The sequence below is a fragment of the Macadamia integrifolia genome, chromosome 3, assembly GCF_013358625.1.
Source record: "Macadamia integrifolia cultivar HAES 741 chromosome 3, SCU_Mint_v3, whole genome shotgun sequence".
Classification (NCBI taxonomy): Eukaryota; Viridiplantae; Streptophyta; class Magnoliopsida; order Proteales; family Proteaceae; genus Macadamia; species Macadamia integrifolia.
The window spans coordinates 12,908,196-12,926,188 of NC_056559.1; the positions used below are offsets into that span (position 1 = coordinate 12,908,196).

The 17,993-nt window shown below is 39.2% G+C and overlaps 1 protein-coding gene across 2 annotated transcripts in view; it reads left to right on the top strand.

Moving 5' to 3' along the window:
• The window catches only part of LOC122074005 (heparan-alpha-glucosaminide N-acetyltransferase-like), a 44,329-nt gene that overhangs the window by 5,848 nt on the left and 20,488 nt on the right, over positions 1 to 17,993 (top strand). For both annotated transcript variants that reach the window (XM_042638769.1, XM_042638768.1), the window contains exons 4-8: positions 122 to 198; positions 4,838 to 4,935; positions 12,383 to 12,515; positions 13,801 to 13,917; positions 14,110 to 14,195. In XM_042638769.1, coding sequence (XP_042494703.1) covers positions 122 to 198; positions 4,838 to 4,935; positions 12,383 to 12,515; positions 13,801 to 13,917; positions 14,110 to 14,195 — 511 coding nt within the window. The remainder of the gene's footprint in view (positions 1 to 121; positions 199 to 4,837; positions 4,936 to 12,382; positions 12,516 to 13,800; positions 13,918 to 14,109; positions 14,196 to 17,993) is intronic.

Consider the following 17,993-nt stretch of genomic DNA (forward strand, 5'->3'; position numbering starts at 1 on the left):
CCCTCGGCCTGCCCTCCCCCACCCACCCTCTAAAAAAAAAATCATTTATATTATGGAGCTGATATATTGTCAATCATTGAAGGATATTGATAGTAATGTTAAATTATTCTCTTCATTTCAGGTGGCTATTTGCATGGATTAAATTCCTTGACATTTGGTGTTGACATTGAAAGGATCCGTTGGCTTGGCATTTTACAGGTATAGTTGTCACACCCTACTCCCAGTAGACCCAACTTATCATTAGGAGTACCGGTGGTGTAAGACATGTACTTGTCTTACAAACCTCCCAGGATTTCTGATAGCAGTACCTTAACATTTTCAAAATCTCACAACACAAACCAATATAAGCAGCGAAGTCAGAGTATAGTAGCGGAATTATAAATAAAATGGGGAAACATCTAATGGTAATATAATAGCAATAACCGAGTTATTCTGTTGCATTCATTCATGATATATAATATAATCTCAAGAAAATATACAATCCACAACTATATCCAAAAATATCAAAATATGATGTACAATCTCACGGTGCGGCGTAAGCACAGTGATTGCAAGTATAGTCCTGATCGTGCTCCTCCGCTTCTGGCATCCACCAGTCGCTCAAACCATACTCCGACCCAGAAGATACTGGGTCACCCGCCATGGGCACCATGGGACCTGCATCATCATCTAAAAAGGGGTGTATACATGAGGTGAGCTTTCCAACTTGCTCAGTGAGGGGTGGGGCAAGTACATCCAAGCAAGATAATAACAGTAATAATTTATGATGTATGATTACAGAAATTTAACACATAGTCCATGATGCTCGTGATGCAGTTCATTTGTTTATTATCCACCTAACAATACAAACTAAGTCTGGTAAATGCTACTACGATTCATTAGGCTGTATCCCTCGTCTTGGAAATGACATCGACTACGCAGCAATACAAACTCTAGCCGTGATTAGAAGCTTGTCGGTCCCCGTATGCGTCCATGGGTCATCCAGCAAACCCCTGATAATCCCCTCTTAGTAGTCACGGCACCGGTAACACATCGGTCACGCCGGACAGGATCCCACCTCTGGCAGCAATCACATCGTACCGCGGGAGTGGCACTTCAGAAAGACATATCAAACATACCACAATGGGTTATCTAACACCTCAACCCCTGTTGGCAGGGGTGCGTAGCATAGGGAGTGATACCTAGCCATATGTATACTATATGCCTTCATAATGATACAATTAGTATGGATTACACGATACTGGAGAGACCTCGGCCACAAAGTGTAATCCATCTCCAAATACAGTCCCAGGTACACGATACCAGAGAGACCTTGGCCACAAAGTGTAACCCGAGATCGTTTACCTAATCTAGCATACATATCACAGTTAAGTATGGACTACGCAACACCGACTAGACCTCGGCCACGAAGCGTATCCATTTCCAAATGTAGTCCTGGGGTGCACGATACCAGCGAGACTTTGGCCACAAAGTGTAACCCGTGATTACAACTAACTCTAATGCACATAATCAATGCATGAATGCAACATACATAAGGCAATCACGGCACCGGTACCGCCTCGGCCACGCCGGATTCCGTCTCACACACACACATCCAAACACGGCGATCACGGTACCAGTACCGGTACCACCTCGGCCACACCAGATCTCGTCATACATTTCCATACAACTCATATCAAAATCGTAAAATGACAATGTAGCATATCATAATCGTATTTGAATAATTACAATTAAACATACAATTCTAAATATGTGAGCAATTTAATGATAATAAACATTTTAGAAATAAACACAGTCCATCCCTCACCTGTTTTACGATTCGGTGTGTTTGGGTTCAAGTACGGCCACTGATCGATCAATTCAATTCCGGCTTCAGGGCACATGCGCGTCACTGCCCTAGACACAAATGGAATCGTACATCAGTACGCGTTGGAAACATCGGGAGGGACCCACACAGGTCACCCCCAAAGGGTATAGACAGTTCTTAGGTAATAGTACTATCACCGGAAACAGGGTATTTCCATTGGAAATATCAGTCTTGTTTTTGGTGGACGTGACAGAGAGCACATAAGGCTCATATGTCCACTGGAAACAACCCACCGAAAACAGCTACAGTGTTTCTTGTGCCATATTTCCGGTGGACACAGAAATGTCTAACTCGAATTGGGGCTTTCCGGCTCGGGCCCGATCGCTGGGATTTGTTCTGTGGAGTTTGTAGGGGATGTTCCTAGCATCATTCTAAGCCAAGAAAATTCCAATTCCACCGAGCCGTTTGGGAGATACGTTGATTGAACGATCGAAACCCTAGTTGGTCTTTTGACATTACATGTTGCCGGAGCTCACCGGGCTTGGTTCGAGCTCGGCAACCACACCGGGAGGGTAGAACACTCATTCTACAACCTTGACATAGTTTGTACATCAAGATTCCATCCATACCTAGCTTTGTCTCGGTTGAAATGAAGAGAGAGAGTGGCATGGGAGGTTGTACTTATCTTCGGCAGCGATTCCGGCAACAAGGCAGCAGCCGGCACCAGGGTAGGCCTCCAATCCCCTTCTTCTTCCTCTTCTTCTTCCTTCCTCTCCTCTTTCTCTCCTCTCCTACGTTGGGCACAAGGGAAATGAGGCAATGAATCCTCATTTCCCAACTTATCACTTAAGTGGGCCTTAAGGGTCTGTTTGGTTTGGACCTCTTTTGAACCAATCGGGTTAAATGAAATTCGGGGCACGAGGGCTCACCCATTTAGGTTCATAAGGTGCTCACATCACGAGGAAAATGTGGAGGATGATTTGGGATCATCCGAAGTCATTTACGATGCGAGTGGCGGGAACCATGAGCATCTGAACCTCGATAGCAACCTGTCAACCCACCAGAAACAGGCATCGGATTCAGGCCCAGGCTGCTTCCGGTGGCTTGTTTCCTATGGCCAAGACAACTTGCTGTCCCATGTTTGGCCTCACATAGGTGGCTGCCCTCGGACATGCTGAAGGCCTTTCGGCAATTATGATCCATGCCGGAAATCAAGTGTGGGGAGTCGGGTCACTTACCATCTGGGAAGGTATGAATCCCCTCCAGTTAGATAGGCATGAAATGCACGAACATGTGGGGTCATCTCTACCCCTTTGGCAATGCATAGCCGCGAGCCAAAACCCTATCGTACAACCGATCTCCGATCCAAGGCCTGTCACAGTAGTTTCAAATTAGACCAGATTAGGGCACGGGTGTAACAATAGTAATATGTTGATGTACACCTATATATTAACATTATAAGCGTGGAATTTGATAGGTGGTGTTGTGTATTTACTGGTCCATGGAATATTATTGTTCTTGTTGATCAATTATTATCCAATATTATGCGAAGTGTGACTAGAAACCATATACAGGTAATGCAATGGCACAAAAGGTGAAATATCACTCATATAAAATGTCGGATCAATGAGAGATTATTTTCTTTGCAGGTTATATAGCATAATTATCATTAAAGATAATTTTATCCTGGTTCCCCCCCCCGGCGCAAAAAAAAGCCTTTAAATGGGTCTATTACTAGAATCATATGTATTTTTTGGTACCAATGCTTCCACTCATAATTGCTTTGTATTTATTGGTCAAGTAAACCTGCACCAATTCTGTGTTTTATATATTTTAGCATTACCAATTGTTTTAGTTTTTCTTTTAGTGCCACTGCTAGTACTGGTGTGCTGCATTATCTAGTTGAGTTACTGTCATTGACCTCTGTATGCTTGGTAATCTGGTGCAGCCCTTGTATTCTAATTATTAAATCCAATGAACATGTCCCAAACATACAAACATATAGGTATTTATCTCATGTGGCTGTTTATAAAGTGTGAAAGACTAAGAATAAAGACTATTCACTGCTGACCATTGGTATCCAAACTAAATCCAGTGCAGCCATTTCCAGAAAGTACTTTAGTTACGAAATAGAAATATTCTCTCCCTACTAACAGTTCTACATTTGGTCCAGCCAATTATTATTGTTGTAATTATCATTACAATGATTAGTTATAACCATCGTCATCATTGTCAGTGATACTACCATTGTTGGTATTATTTTCACGGAAAGTGTTCTCTATCTGGGAGCGCTGGCATAGCTCTATCTGGGAGCGTGGCCTATGCCAGCGCTCCCTGTCTATCTCTCTCCTCCCCAAAACAAGTGCCAGAGAAGTCTTTTCACATGGGGAGGAGATAGAAAGATAAATGGGAGCGCTGGCGTAGGCCACACTTCTGAGCAGAGTTCTTTTCCCCATATTGTTACTACTATGATTATTATTTTTATTTTCCTTTTTGGGATTAAATCCTTCACCTGAACCCATTGTTCATGTTGAGAATTCATCTAGGCAATGATGATACTAGTTTTCTTTAATGCCCCAGTGGGTACCTTATTTACTCACACTTTTCATCTAATGGCTTATCCATTCAATACTGGAACCTTTCAAATGGTTGATTACTTTTCAACAATTTTGAACATAACTGTGTGCACAAATGTCATGTTTGAAACTGAATTCTAAGATGCATCCTATTTTCTTTGCTTCCCTTGGGCCTCTTACATAGAATACTGAATCTGGTTGGTTTTTCAAATGGTACATGAATAGCGTAAGAATAACGTAAACCTATTTGTAGTTCCATTCATCCATCATTCCCAGTTCTGTTTATTTCATGTTTGGTTTACGGGCTACAAAGAGAAGCTCTTTTGAATTTTAAATGTTGCATGAAGTCTGCATACGGTTTTGAATTCCTTTATTGAATCACTTTGCCATTTTCCTATGTACGTTACAAAAATAGAATGGTGAACTGAAATCCACATTGCTTAATTGGTGACAGAGGATATCTATCGGATACATAGTTGCAGCTTTATGTCAAATTTGGCTATCCAGAAGGCAAAGAGAAGTAGGTCTTTTCAAGAGCTATTATTTGCATTGGTAATGGGGTAATTTTTGATATTCTGTTTCCTATCATATAACTCAAGAATGTTGTATTTAGCTTCAGCATTCCTTTTAGCTATCTCTTTTCTCAAATGCCTTCTGTTATTGGAGGTGATGGCGTTAATGAGACAATTTTTAACCCTCAGTAGCTCAACACTAGTTCCACATTCCAAGTCTTTCCTGCTAAAACCAATACTTTTAATCATTCCGTTTATCTCATTGAATGGACTGAAGTGGAGGTTAACAATTTTGGTTTCCGTGGTAATCTAGTCCTCCAGGTAAGAGTTCTGATAATACATGGGAATGGCAAAAATATATTGGGGAGAACGAGAATATACATGAATATTTCCCAAGACTGCTACAGCTTTATACAGAGTGGAATAGTGGAAACGGATTTCTGCAGCTGACAGAAAGTTAGGATAATGTTTAATTGAGCGGGGTATGGAATTTTCATATGAAATTTTAAGGAAGTCATAAACATGAAATGATTAATCATCTTTATGTTAAAATTTACAAATACAACCATTTATGTGGGTGGGCATACTTTCACCCCCACATGTAGATGCTATTATTCTACTGATTTATTAAAGTTTTTGAAAATTTTAACTTTTTCCTGAATTCATTTTTACGGTTAGATATAGTATGATGCTATTTTAAATATTCACAAAACATGAAATGTACTTTCCCTTATAAGACCTTGAACTTCCCTTGGAAATTTTGTGGTTACTCAAAATATGAAGTATGAGCTAAAATTTTGTGGTCTGTTGAGCACAACTTGCATTGCGTTGTTGTTATCATTGGTGCCAACATAGTTAGCCAGGAAAGATTAATCGAGCAGTGGGTTTGTGTTGGTATTCTTGGTGGTCAACACACTCACTCAGTGGAGCTGAGAGCAGGCATGTGGATGGTCAGTCTGAAGATGAGCAGAGTTGGCGTAGCTGGAAGCCTATGGAAGCCCATGAAGCGTTGGGTGTATTCAGTCGCAGTTGGAAGCTACAGTATGCAGGTAGCTTGTGGGTTGACATGGCTGGAGAGTTGGCTGGCAGTTGGTAGTAGGAGATCGGTTGAAGATTACTTGCCTTGCGTGGAGGACTGGTCACCATCAAGGTTTAAGATCTCGCTCTCGCCCCCCATCTCGCTGATCCAAAAGAGAGATCTGGCGAGATCTCGCCGAGATTATGTAATTTTTTCCGGTCGACTCGGTTGTTGGTCTTGCTAGCCATACGGTCTTTGTAGCCCCTGAAACATGGTATTTACCCTATTTTAGGCATTCTAAACACAATGGAAACATCAGTTTTTTAAAAATCAAACCTAAAATGGTACTTTGACTTTGTACCCTATGTAAGTAGTCTCCGACTCTTCAGACCCTAGGCTAGTATGCTCTATTCCACAATGAAGACATGACACAACATAATCATAAGAATTTAAAAGACATCATAGATAATTAGATAATTACTTAATTGTCTAATAATTGACATTGATGATTGATGAGTCACTTTCATATACATTGAAATTTTGAAATGACATAAGATAAGCCACATAACAACATTAGGTCAGTGTTATATGCATCATTTATTTAAACAGAAAAATAAAAAAAATATATATATTTCCCTCCATGAATCCATAGATCAGTGTTATATGCATCACATATAAAAAAGCCAGTGTAAACCAACTAGTATTGATGATGTTTCCATGAAAAATTGGGTTTGAGAAGAAATTATTTTTTTTAATCTAAAATGGTTCTTGAGAAGAAAAGTAACTCTGAATGTGGATGAGGAGGTAATATTCCTCTACTTTTTATGCTTCAATGAGTGTAGGAATGGAGATCCTCAAGCAAAAGCATCAAAATCCTTTGTTCTTAGTGCTTTTTCTTCAAAAAAGTAGAGAGAGAGGTGAGAGAGAGGCGAGATTGGCGAGATATCGCGATCTCGGTCGAGTTTTGTACAATTTATACCTCGCCATGCATCTCATCTCGCCTTTTTGAAAAACGAGATATGGAGAGGTCTCGTCGAGATCTTAAACCATGGTAACTATAGATTATTTTCTATGTTTATTAGATAGATTTTATGTGGTCTTTGTTTCTATTTTAGGATTTATTCAGGTATATATGATGTAATCAGTTTTAGAAAGCAGTCTAGGATCAGTTTCCATTTAGTTTGTTTCTATTTTTAGACCTCCATTCATGCATAGAGAGTTTTGACTGTAATTGGCTTAAGTTGTAAATAAAGAACAACAGCTGATCTACAGCCCATGATTTGATGAAGAAAAAAGAGAGTTGGTTGTTCCAATAATTGTATGAGGCAGTATAGGAGAGAGTCCTATGTGAGGTGAGATGCCCAACGGAAGAGTGAGAGACTCGACCCAACCTATCCCCTCTTCCCCATCTATTTTTTTTTTTTTTTGATACCCAGGGTGTCCGGATCTTTGACCTGACTAGTCCCTGGGTCACTATGATACCGCTTGCACAGGACCGGGTCAGTCTGGGACGGAAACTCTAGTACGGTGGCCCTAAGAAGTTAGGTGCAGTGACGAAGGTTTGATCACGGGACCTTGCTTTCTGAGGCGGAGTACTGTGTCCCCTCTTATTTTCTTCTTCCTCTTCGATCCTTTTGTTTCTATCTTTTTAATATATTCTGCAATTACCTGGTATTAGGAAAGGAACGAATCACTGTTCTCCATCATTGTTGTTGTTGGAAGGGGCCTAGAAGACTGTACAATCGAGTGTCACATATGTTGAAATATTGGAGGGCAGATTACACCCTGCAGCATATTTTCTGTTCAGGTGTTTACAGAACCTATACACAGCCTTTTGTTGGTGTCTTGCTAATTTTTTCATTGCTGGAATCATGTGTGGAATTCTACTGTTTTGATTGAAGTCTATCAACTGGAAGCACCTGTGATCCTGCTTTGGAATTAATTCCTAATTATCTAGCTGGGAATTGGTTCTACATTAAACATTACCCAATACATAGAGTAAATGACCCAACCAAACAGAACACTAATCAGCAACCTATATCACCCTATCACAGAGCACCTCCAACAGTCTATATTAGAAAATTATTCTGAAATTATTAGCAGCAATAGGAGAGAAGGATGGGATGAGAATACCATCATGTGGTGATCTTGAAGGGGAAACCAGTCCCTAAAATCCCTTATCCAATCGTTTGATTTCTGAGTTTCCTTGATTTCTTGAATTAGGTCACAAATCGGGAAATTTTCTATCTCCCCCAGTTGAGTGGGCTTTGTTTATTTTTTTTTTTTTTTGGGGGGGGGGGTGAGGGGCTGTTTGAACCGCAAAATATCTAACAGATTGGGAGATCTGTGGTCTTCCTTAGACTGCAAGAATTCTCCAGAACAACAGAGCGCAGGTCATGTTTTGTATCTCAGAACAGAAACTGAACAGTGACCAATTGATGGACCCTGATGAGGATCTCAGGGAGTTTTTATTCATTCAAAGAGAGGTCTTGGTTGGGGGAAGTTAAAGTCAGAATAGGGAATAACAAAGCTTAACCCCTTGGCCTAGCCCTGGAACAGCTAGTTCAGATGATTTGGCTTTTAAGATTAAACTATTTGTATGCAGATGTCAATGCTGTCTCCTCATAGACTGCAAACGAGACTGCACTTCTGGGTTGAGGGAGGTAAGTAAATCAAACCCCCACAGGTTAAAACCAGGGATTTCCACTCAATGAAAGCCAAAAGGGAGACAAAAGCTCTAGAGTTGAGTGGAGAAGAAGGAGGAGCAGGGGGATAAAATGGGTTGAGCCTCTCACCTCACTGTATCTCAGTGCAACCATGACTAAACAACCAAGATCTTCGTTCATTTAATCATTGGTGAAAGGACCAACAGTCCATTACAATATATAGTGCTTGGTTAAGAAAAAAAAGAAAAGTTATGAAAAAGGAAAGCATACGACTTAATCCCAAGTAAATACATTGTCTTACTTGTAACAAAGTAAAAAAAGGGCGTACCCAGTGCACGAGGCTGCTGCATGTGTGAGGTCCGGGGGGGGGGGGGGAGAACTACACAGCCTTACCCCGTGAATGTCGAGAGGTTGTTTCGACCTCTTGACGGCCAGTTCGCAGCATTCGTACCTTACCCTTGTAAAAATGTAAATGGTAAACAAAAAAGGTAACATACTTGACTAACTTACAAACTTGCAGCACAAGAATTAACTAATTGTGACTCATGCTACCAAAAAAAAAAAAAAACTAATTGCAACTCAAACTTGCTGGCCAAGACTAACCGAAATAGAAACTATATAGGAAGTGAACTATTCCTCCACGCAATCTGCCCTTGGGACCCACAAAATCTTCTAGAAGCATTCCCATACGTGACAAATTTGGGCTGTGACATTTTTCTCGTGAACAATACCGTGAACATTGTTTTGGTCTTCAACTTGCTCTTCAATTCAATCTCCCAGCTGTCATGGGGCCCACTCGAAATCTGAGAATATCTTCTCCAGCTGCTGGCTGGACATAGCAGAATATGAACTAAATATAGTTGAACTCAAATGGAATTAATGGGCAGAATTCGACCCATAATATATGGGTCAAATATTGGCCTACTTTAGAGCCCAATCGATGTACTTGGACTGCATCATGGAGTTACAGCAAGAACATCCAACATGGTCTGTTAGATTTAGGAATACTAAGTCTGCGCATCAGTCAGATTCAGCTCCTTTTTTGGGATCGTGCATTGTTCCTAAGTTGAAGATGTATTAATGAGAAATGTATCACTTTGAGTTTTCTTTATGTAGGAAAAAGAGTCGGGTCAATCGGAGTCTGGATGAGTGAGATATAGCCATTTTGGTATAGGTGCACATCTGCTGATTTCACTGCCAAGCTGACCCTGTTTCAATGTTGACTTGGGCCATGTCAATGTTGATAATATGAATATGATTGAAAACATCAACAGTGTGAAGCCTGTGTTAGACACTGAAAAGGCGAAACTGCCAAATTGTGGCCTTTGGGTTTAAGTTTTTATTGCCTACAAAAGGGGGACTTGGCCATTTGGGAGAGCTGGAGAAATAACCAAAGAAAGGAGAGGAGAAAGAGGAGAGCCAAAAAGGAGATAAAGAAGCCCTATAGAGAAACAATGAGAGGAGGCTCCTAGAAGATTAAACCCTAGAATCTCATTCCTTCCTTGTTCTATTGGTGGTTTTAACTATACAAGGGTAGGATTGATGTTGTGCATTGAACAATGCATTTAAGGGTTTGTGTAGAAGACTCAAGGAATGCTTAGCTTTCTCAAGAACATCCATTGAAGGTCTCCACATGTTGAGATGAAGCCCATGCGTGGAGAGGGTTGAGTTGTGATGAGAAGAGAAGGAGAAGAGGAAGTGGAAGAGGAAGAAGGAGAAGGAGAAGGAGAAGGAGAAGGAGAAGGAGAAGGAGAAGGAGAAGGAGAAGGAGAAGGAGAAGAGATTCTAGACTTTGGTTCTTGTGAGAAGCTTCAAGTATCCCAAGTGAAGACTTGGTTGAAGCTTTGGCGGTGAAAAAGCATCGGTGAATGTGAGTCGCTGTAGGGGATATCAACATTGATTGAAAGCATTTAATCTGTGGCATCTTCGGAGGTTACCTATCGCATAAGTAACCCTTTTTGGAAAATCTCATTGTATGTACTTCACCGTAGGCTAGATGTTTGATTAAATGCCTTGGTGAACACTTGTAGTTCATTGGGAGGGATTTGTACATTGTAATGTGCTTGTAATTGGTGCAATATATAAGCCCATTGATATTTGTACTGGGGTGTTAAGTGGGTGCTAGAAAAGGGGGTTGTAGCTCCCTGGTAGTCGTAGCTACCTTAAGTGACGCATTGTAGTGCCCTCCTAGTTTTAAGTTTGGTAACATTTGTTGTAGCACTGTCACAGTTGTGGTTGTGTAAATTGGTGGTTATAACTCCTTGTAGTTGTAGCTGCAGAACATTGTACTGTATATTATACTCAGGTAGGATTTGGTTTGTAACCCAAGCTACCATTTGCATTGTGGATGTAGGCCATGGTTCGAAATCTCGCCGAAATTTCAGTTTTTTTTTGGCCGAAATGAAACAAGGCCCGAAATAACATTTGTACAAAATTTCGGTATTGTTTCGGTATCTCGCCTGTGTCGGTACATTCCATGTGTTATAAATACCATATCTCGATCGAAATTTTGGTATTTCGGTCGAAATTTTTACTCTGTCTCGCCTATCTTGGTGGTTTCGGTTCCATTTGCATATTTTAAAGGAAAAACACTCTAAGCCTCCAACAAACCTCTAATTAGCCACATCATCACACATTTTGACTTTCATTGGACTCCTACAAGATCTACACATTCAAAGCTTAGGAAAGGTAAAGTTCTTTCTCCAAAACCAGGTAAAATTTTCAGAATAGTTCGACGGTTGCTGCCAAACAAAGGTGCAACTCTAAAACAATGTCATGTCCTAATTTTTTTGCATTTATATGTTCTAAGCATGTTTATTAACCTTAAAATAAGTTGCCCACCAAGTTTCCGGTCAAAATATGGTTGCTTGGCCAACGAAACAGTCAACCGATACAAACAAAAATAATACACCATTTCGGCTGAAATTTCGCCGAAACAAAACAAAACTTCAATTTCTGAATCCACCGAAACACCGAAACGAAACGAGATTTTGAACCTTGATGTAGGCACACTGCCAAACCATGTAAGACTTTTCTTGTGGCTGTGTGGATGTTGTGGTTTGCATTGTTACATTAATTAGTTGCAGGATGGTTTTTGTATGTGGTTGATGGGATGCATGTTGAGTGGTTGGTGATACCCTCAGCTAATGTTGGTCGTAAATGTAGGTATGTGTCTGCTGCAGGGGTGTGTGGATATGTGGTTGAATGTGCATGTGTTGAGTGATAGTGGTGCCAATCGGTGAGTTGTGGAAATGAGCGATTTGGGTTCGAAGTTTGTAGTGACCAATGATTCATCCCCCTCTTAGTGGCCATCTGGGTCCGACAAGGTCTAACTATGGACCCTTGTTCCCATGCCCTCATAGTCTACACCACATATCACATTCAAGTAGCTAAAATGGCTGTCTGGTCTGTCCTGTTTCATTTAAGCTCTCTCTCCAATATTAAAACCCTTTTGACTGAATGATGGACCTTCTGTATGGTATGCCTTGTTCAAGCCTATATACATAATTTCCTTTAAGGGACTCCGTGATTTGCATCTTAGAGATTTTATTTAATTTTTGTATTTTTAACCAGATATTACCTATTTTTGTGATCTCTAGTTTATTACCAAGCAAATCATATTGCTTACCTTCAATGAAATCCATTGTTAGATGAAAATTTCTTATCAGCTGCCTTTTCCATCATGAGTTTCTTGAAGTGATTGAACTCTGTGATGGTCAATCAAGTTAGTCCTATTTGTCCTATTTGTATGAAAGTATTCACCTTTTTCCTTGTATCTGTGGATTATGTTCTTTTTTTGGCAGGTGTGTTGCATTTTCCCTGTCAGCCATATATTTGGGGTTACTATATGGTTTATATGTTCCAGACTGGCAATTTAAACTGTCAGAGTCAACCTCCTCTGTTTCTTTCTCCAATGATGGTGACGTTGTTTACATGGTAAAAAATTTCTGTGCCGTATTATATGTGCATCAGGCACCTTTCTAGTGCGTTACATTTACCCTTTTATATATATGTATATTTTTCTAAATATAAAGAGTGAAAAGACAATTTTGATTTACTTGGTCTCACTTATCTGGTTATTTGTGTTCAGCATTGAGCCTGTTTAATTTGGTGCTAGTTACAGATAATTAATTAATTAAATATTCATAGACAAGAGAATGCCCATTTTTGTTTAGCAGATGACATGCTTAAGTGATGACTAACACGACTAAAGAAGGAATAAATGCAAATGGAACTAAAGCACGGATTAGAGACCTAAAGTTTCAAACTAAGTTCCAGTAAGACAAAATATATGGTGTACAGATTCATGAGAATTGATTTTCTTTGAGAGAATGCCCAAAATGAATGTTTTTTCCATCTTCAATTTTCCTTGGTGGAGAGCTATAGAGGAAAAAATGACATTTACAAAGTTGGGTGGGTGTTTGCTCTTTCAATGTGCCATGTGATTGAAGCCTACCGATCAAACTTTAGAAAAAGTTATATAAGGCTTGATGGAACTAACAATAAAAAAATAAGATGTCCGTAGAATATTATGATGAATGTTGGATGTTGAGTGGAATGGATGTCAGTACTACTGGGATAAAGTCAGAAAGAATGCATGTGAGGGAACTTGCAGATACTTTCGTTTCAATAGGTGTATCATAAAAGTGTCACATAGTGATCATATGCATCAAAGACAAATGTTGGGAGCAGATTGGGATGGTTTGGCACCAGTACAAGGTAGTGCACCTCCTTATTCTTATATTTATATGAACCTTCTTATTACGAAGCGAAAGTGACCATCAAATTCATGGACCCATCCACATGAAATAAGAATTTCCTCACCTAGAGCTTATCTGGGCCTAAGTCCTGAGTTCTTACGTTGCAGTTTTCAATTTAATACAATGATAAGGGATGCATAGTCATGAGCCTAGTGGAATTTTATACATAAATAATCTTATAGTATCTTCTGGAAACATATTAATCCCTCCCAAGTAAATACTAGTGCATTATTTTTGTTTTAATGTAACCCAGTTTTGCTTCCTGCAAAAGCTTTCTATAATTGCAAATTTGCAACCATGAATAAAATAGTATTCTAGCTGCTGGCTCCAACTCTGATTACTATGTCTCAAAAAAATTCTATTATAGTAACCAGCATGGACTCGTTGATATTGTTCTCGGGCAAATTTCTTTGTCTTATGAGATTTATGAGATTGTGTTCATTAGCCTTGTCTGGTTTTAGGTGAAGTGTGCAGTAAGAGGTGACCTTGGACCGGCATGTAATTCAGCTGGAATGATTGATCGCTATGTTCTTGGTGCTGATCATCTATACAAGAAGCCTGGATACAAAAACTCAAAGGCAAATATGATTTCTTCGAAACAGTTACCCATGCTGCTAACATTTTGCATTTTATGTGATGGCTAAACAACATTTATAGTTCATAGAAAATACCATTTTTTTATAAGTTGGTAAACTTTCTTGTGTTTGAAATCACAACCTGGTTTCAAACCCATATTTTCCACTTGCTAACCAGAAATTTTTGTTCCATAGGAATGCAGAAGTTCCAAGAATGGCGAAGTCTTTGATAGTCCACCTTCATGGTGCTATGCTCCTTTCGACCCTGAAGGCATTTTAAGGTGAATAACTCCACATTCTGGGCTTTATGTGGGAAGTCTGTTAGTCCCTGCTTTGGAGTCAGTAACTTTGTGAGAGTTACCTTAATTCCTTTCCATTCTTCTTCACCCAAGCTCAAGGTTCAAGATCTCAATCTTGACACAGGTTTTTCTGGGTTGAAGCCCTTTAAACTTGTCAATTAGCCAATTTTTGGCCTTCTAAACAGAGTGGAAATCTCAGTTTTTTTAAAAATCAAATCCAAAATGGTACTTTGACTTTAGACCCTAGGTAGGTAGCCTTCGACCCTTCACCTCAGGTTATTCCACAATAAAAACAAACAACTATTGACCATGTTTCTATGAAAAAATGGTTTTGAGAAGTTGTTTTTACCTAAACTGTTCTTGAGAAGAAAAGGATGTCCAAAGGTTGATGTGAAGTGATTATCTCCAATCTCAAAGTGTTGAAGTTGCTAATCTCCATTGTAAAGGAGAGATTTGGCAAGAAAAACCGCCAAAAGCTCAATTTTTCTTCACAGCAAGGCAAGAGAGGAGAGATATGTAAGAGAGGAGAGATATGTCGAGTTATGTTGAGTTGGGTCAAGTTGAATGTCAAAATTATGTATATACCCCATGTGACTTGGTCTAACTTGACTGAGACGAGTCAAGACCGAGATATTCACCGAGATCTCGAGATCTTGGTCCACATATTGTACATTTTATATATTTCCTATTCCTCATCTCACAAAGTTAAAAGATGATTTAATAGCGAGATCTTGCCGAGATCTTGAACCATGCCCAGTCTTACATGTTTGATACTTAATTAGTGGATCTAATTGAAGTTTTTAAGAATTGAATTATGATCTTTTTGTTGATTCATAGAATTAGAAAATTTCATTTTATTCAGTTTTGAAGCTACAAAATCAAGTAACATGTGGAACAACCGGAAATGTGCTATTCCACCTAAAATAGGAACTGGAAGATGTTTTACCAATGCTGTTCAGAACTTCGACTGACACTATTGACCAAGTACAGGATTTGTCAGCCAAGATTTCAAGTTGAAAAGGATTGTCAGAAAAAAAGGAGACAAAAGAAACCATACTGACGTTTACAGAGAGATACAATGTGTTTCTTTTTTCTTTATCTTTCTTAATTTCTACCTAGTGGTCCTCGTTTTCAGAAAGTTCTAATCCAGTAGTCTAATAAAACCAGATGATAAGACCTTCTGGTACTATTTTAATCTCAGCCTTATCCCAACTAAATGGGGTTGGCTACATAGATCCTTTATCTCCAATCAGCTCTATTCAATGCCATACTTGTTACTAGTCTTAAGCTTTTCATGTCTTTCCTCACCACTTATCCTAGACTGATTTTAGGCCTATCCCTAGTTCTTTTATCTCCTTTGATCCGAGTCAAAATCATCCCTCTGTATGAGAGCACTCAAAAGGCCTCCATTTCACCAATGCCACTTCAAATGACTTTCTCGCAAATTATCATGTTTTAGTGCTACTCCTAAATTAGCTCTAATTTGTTCATTACTTATTTTATCTTTCTTAGTTTACCACTCATCCATCTCAACATCCTCATTTCACATTAAATTTATTTCTATGTTGTATATTCTCTTACTCTTACTCTTACTCTCACTCTTATATTTTTTTTCTCATCTTTCCATCTCTTCCCTCCTCTACTCCTGTTTGGACTTTTATCGAATTTGTTTTGTATGGATCCATGCAACCGACCCCATTAAGTTAGGATAAGGCTGAGTTTGTTGTTGTTTCTTCTCTCCCCAACATCCAGTTTTATGCATCATTGCTGGTCATATAACTGTCCTCTAAAATTTTCCTTCAAGTTTTAAAGGAATACATTGATCATACAACACTCCGGATGCACCCCTCCACTTCATCCACCCTATTCTAATTCTTTGTGCGACATCATCCTTTATTTTTCCTTTATATATGATTAAACCTAGTGTTGAACCATGGGTTCATGCCCTTTGTTTTGGTGATGAAAACAGTAGGATGATGGTTCATGGGATTACTAGTATGTTTGAGCCTTGCAATGTCTAATCAAGGTTTGAAAACTTGTCTTAGATATTTCGGTTTTTTTTTTCTTCTACCAAGATGGAAATGGCATATGAAATATAAAAGTACACAATTTCGGTCATCTTGGTCAAATTTTGGTCATTTTGGCCCAAAAAATGCACTATTTCGTCGAAATTTTGGCCATCTCGGTCATTTCATTTCGCTAATTTCAGCCACTTCAGCCATTAGCCCCCAAAATTGCCAGCGAAACACATGGGAAAAAGCACCATTTTGAAAAAAAACCACCGAAACACCGAAATGAAGCGAGTTCTAGAATGTTGGGTCTAATCAATCCTAAGCCGTGAAGGAGCCTTCAAAAGACTTTTTGTTAGTTCAACCGAGCACCTCTTGTGAGAAAAGTCATGGGTGCATGAAGATTTATGGTGGAAAACTTCTCCAAAGTCCAGAGTCATCAAGAGTTGAAGATATGAGGTCTTGGAAGTAATCAAGTTGGAATCATGCTCTATGGCATAAGTTTTTTGCTTGTATTTTTATATTTCCTGTAACCTTGTGTTCGAACATATCTCGTGCCTATTATTCCCTAATTAAGTCACTGAAGACCTAATGGAACAAACCCCCCAAACTTTGCCGGTTTCAACCTATGACTTAGTTCAGTCCGAACACAAGATATCTGTGTCGCAGACGTTTGTTAAGGCTGGTGTAGACATCTGCTGACTAGCATAAGACGTCTGTAACCTTGGATTGACATCTGCACTATTGGGAAAACGTCTGAGCTTGAGTTAGTGTGATTCATGGCCTGCTAGCAGTAGACGTAGATGTACGTAGACTAACTTATACGCATGGTTTAAAGTATCTCCAATATTGATACGTTACCCTCCGATATGTATCTTAAATTTAGCCGACCGATACAATACATGGATTTTTAAAATCCTTTCGTATCGATATATATCTTATGATACAATACCGATACGATACGATACACACCCATACTCTATGGAAATTATAACATCGAGGTGAAATATACGTTTTGGTATGTATCGGTACATATCGGTGAGTACTGAGTATCAGTATGTATCTACCGGCACATACCGATACGATACAATGCGTACCAATACAGTGCGCTACGGTCATATAATGGCCAAGATGGGTAATTTTTCAGAAAACACGATTTTTTGAGGGGTTTTTGTTCCAAAGTTGCTGCCAGCTATATTTCTCTCTAACTAAAGTAGAAATCAAGGTTGAGAACAAGGATTTTATATTTATGGGACAACGACAAACCTTGAATTCTTAGTGCGATATCTTGAATTTAGTGTTTATGCATAATACATGTTATCAATAGTTTTTTTTTAATAAATTTTTTGTGCAAAAGTGTTTAAAAAAGTGTTTCCTATCCATTAATTTGCGTATCTTTAGCGTATCTCCAATACGATACGATACTCTCCAATACGTATCTTAATTTTGGCTGACCGATATGGCTACCGATACCAATACTTTAATCCTTGCTCATACGTCTACCTCTAAGGCACAACCATCTGGGCTAAGAAGATGGTTTTTGTGTTCCCTGTCCAGCCGAGCTATTTATGATACATTTATATGATGTATACCATCCGGAAGCTTGTAGTTGTCTCATCGTAAGTAAGTTTTTCAGTCTTTCCTTCATATGCAGCATGACTAGAGCAGCTGTGGCCAAACACTTGTCAAATTCAAAGGTAACAACTTATCTATATTAACCAAACTTGTATGACCAACCAAAAAGCAAGGAAAGCAACATACTTTCGGCTCC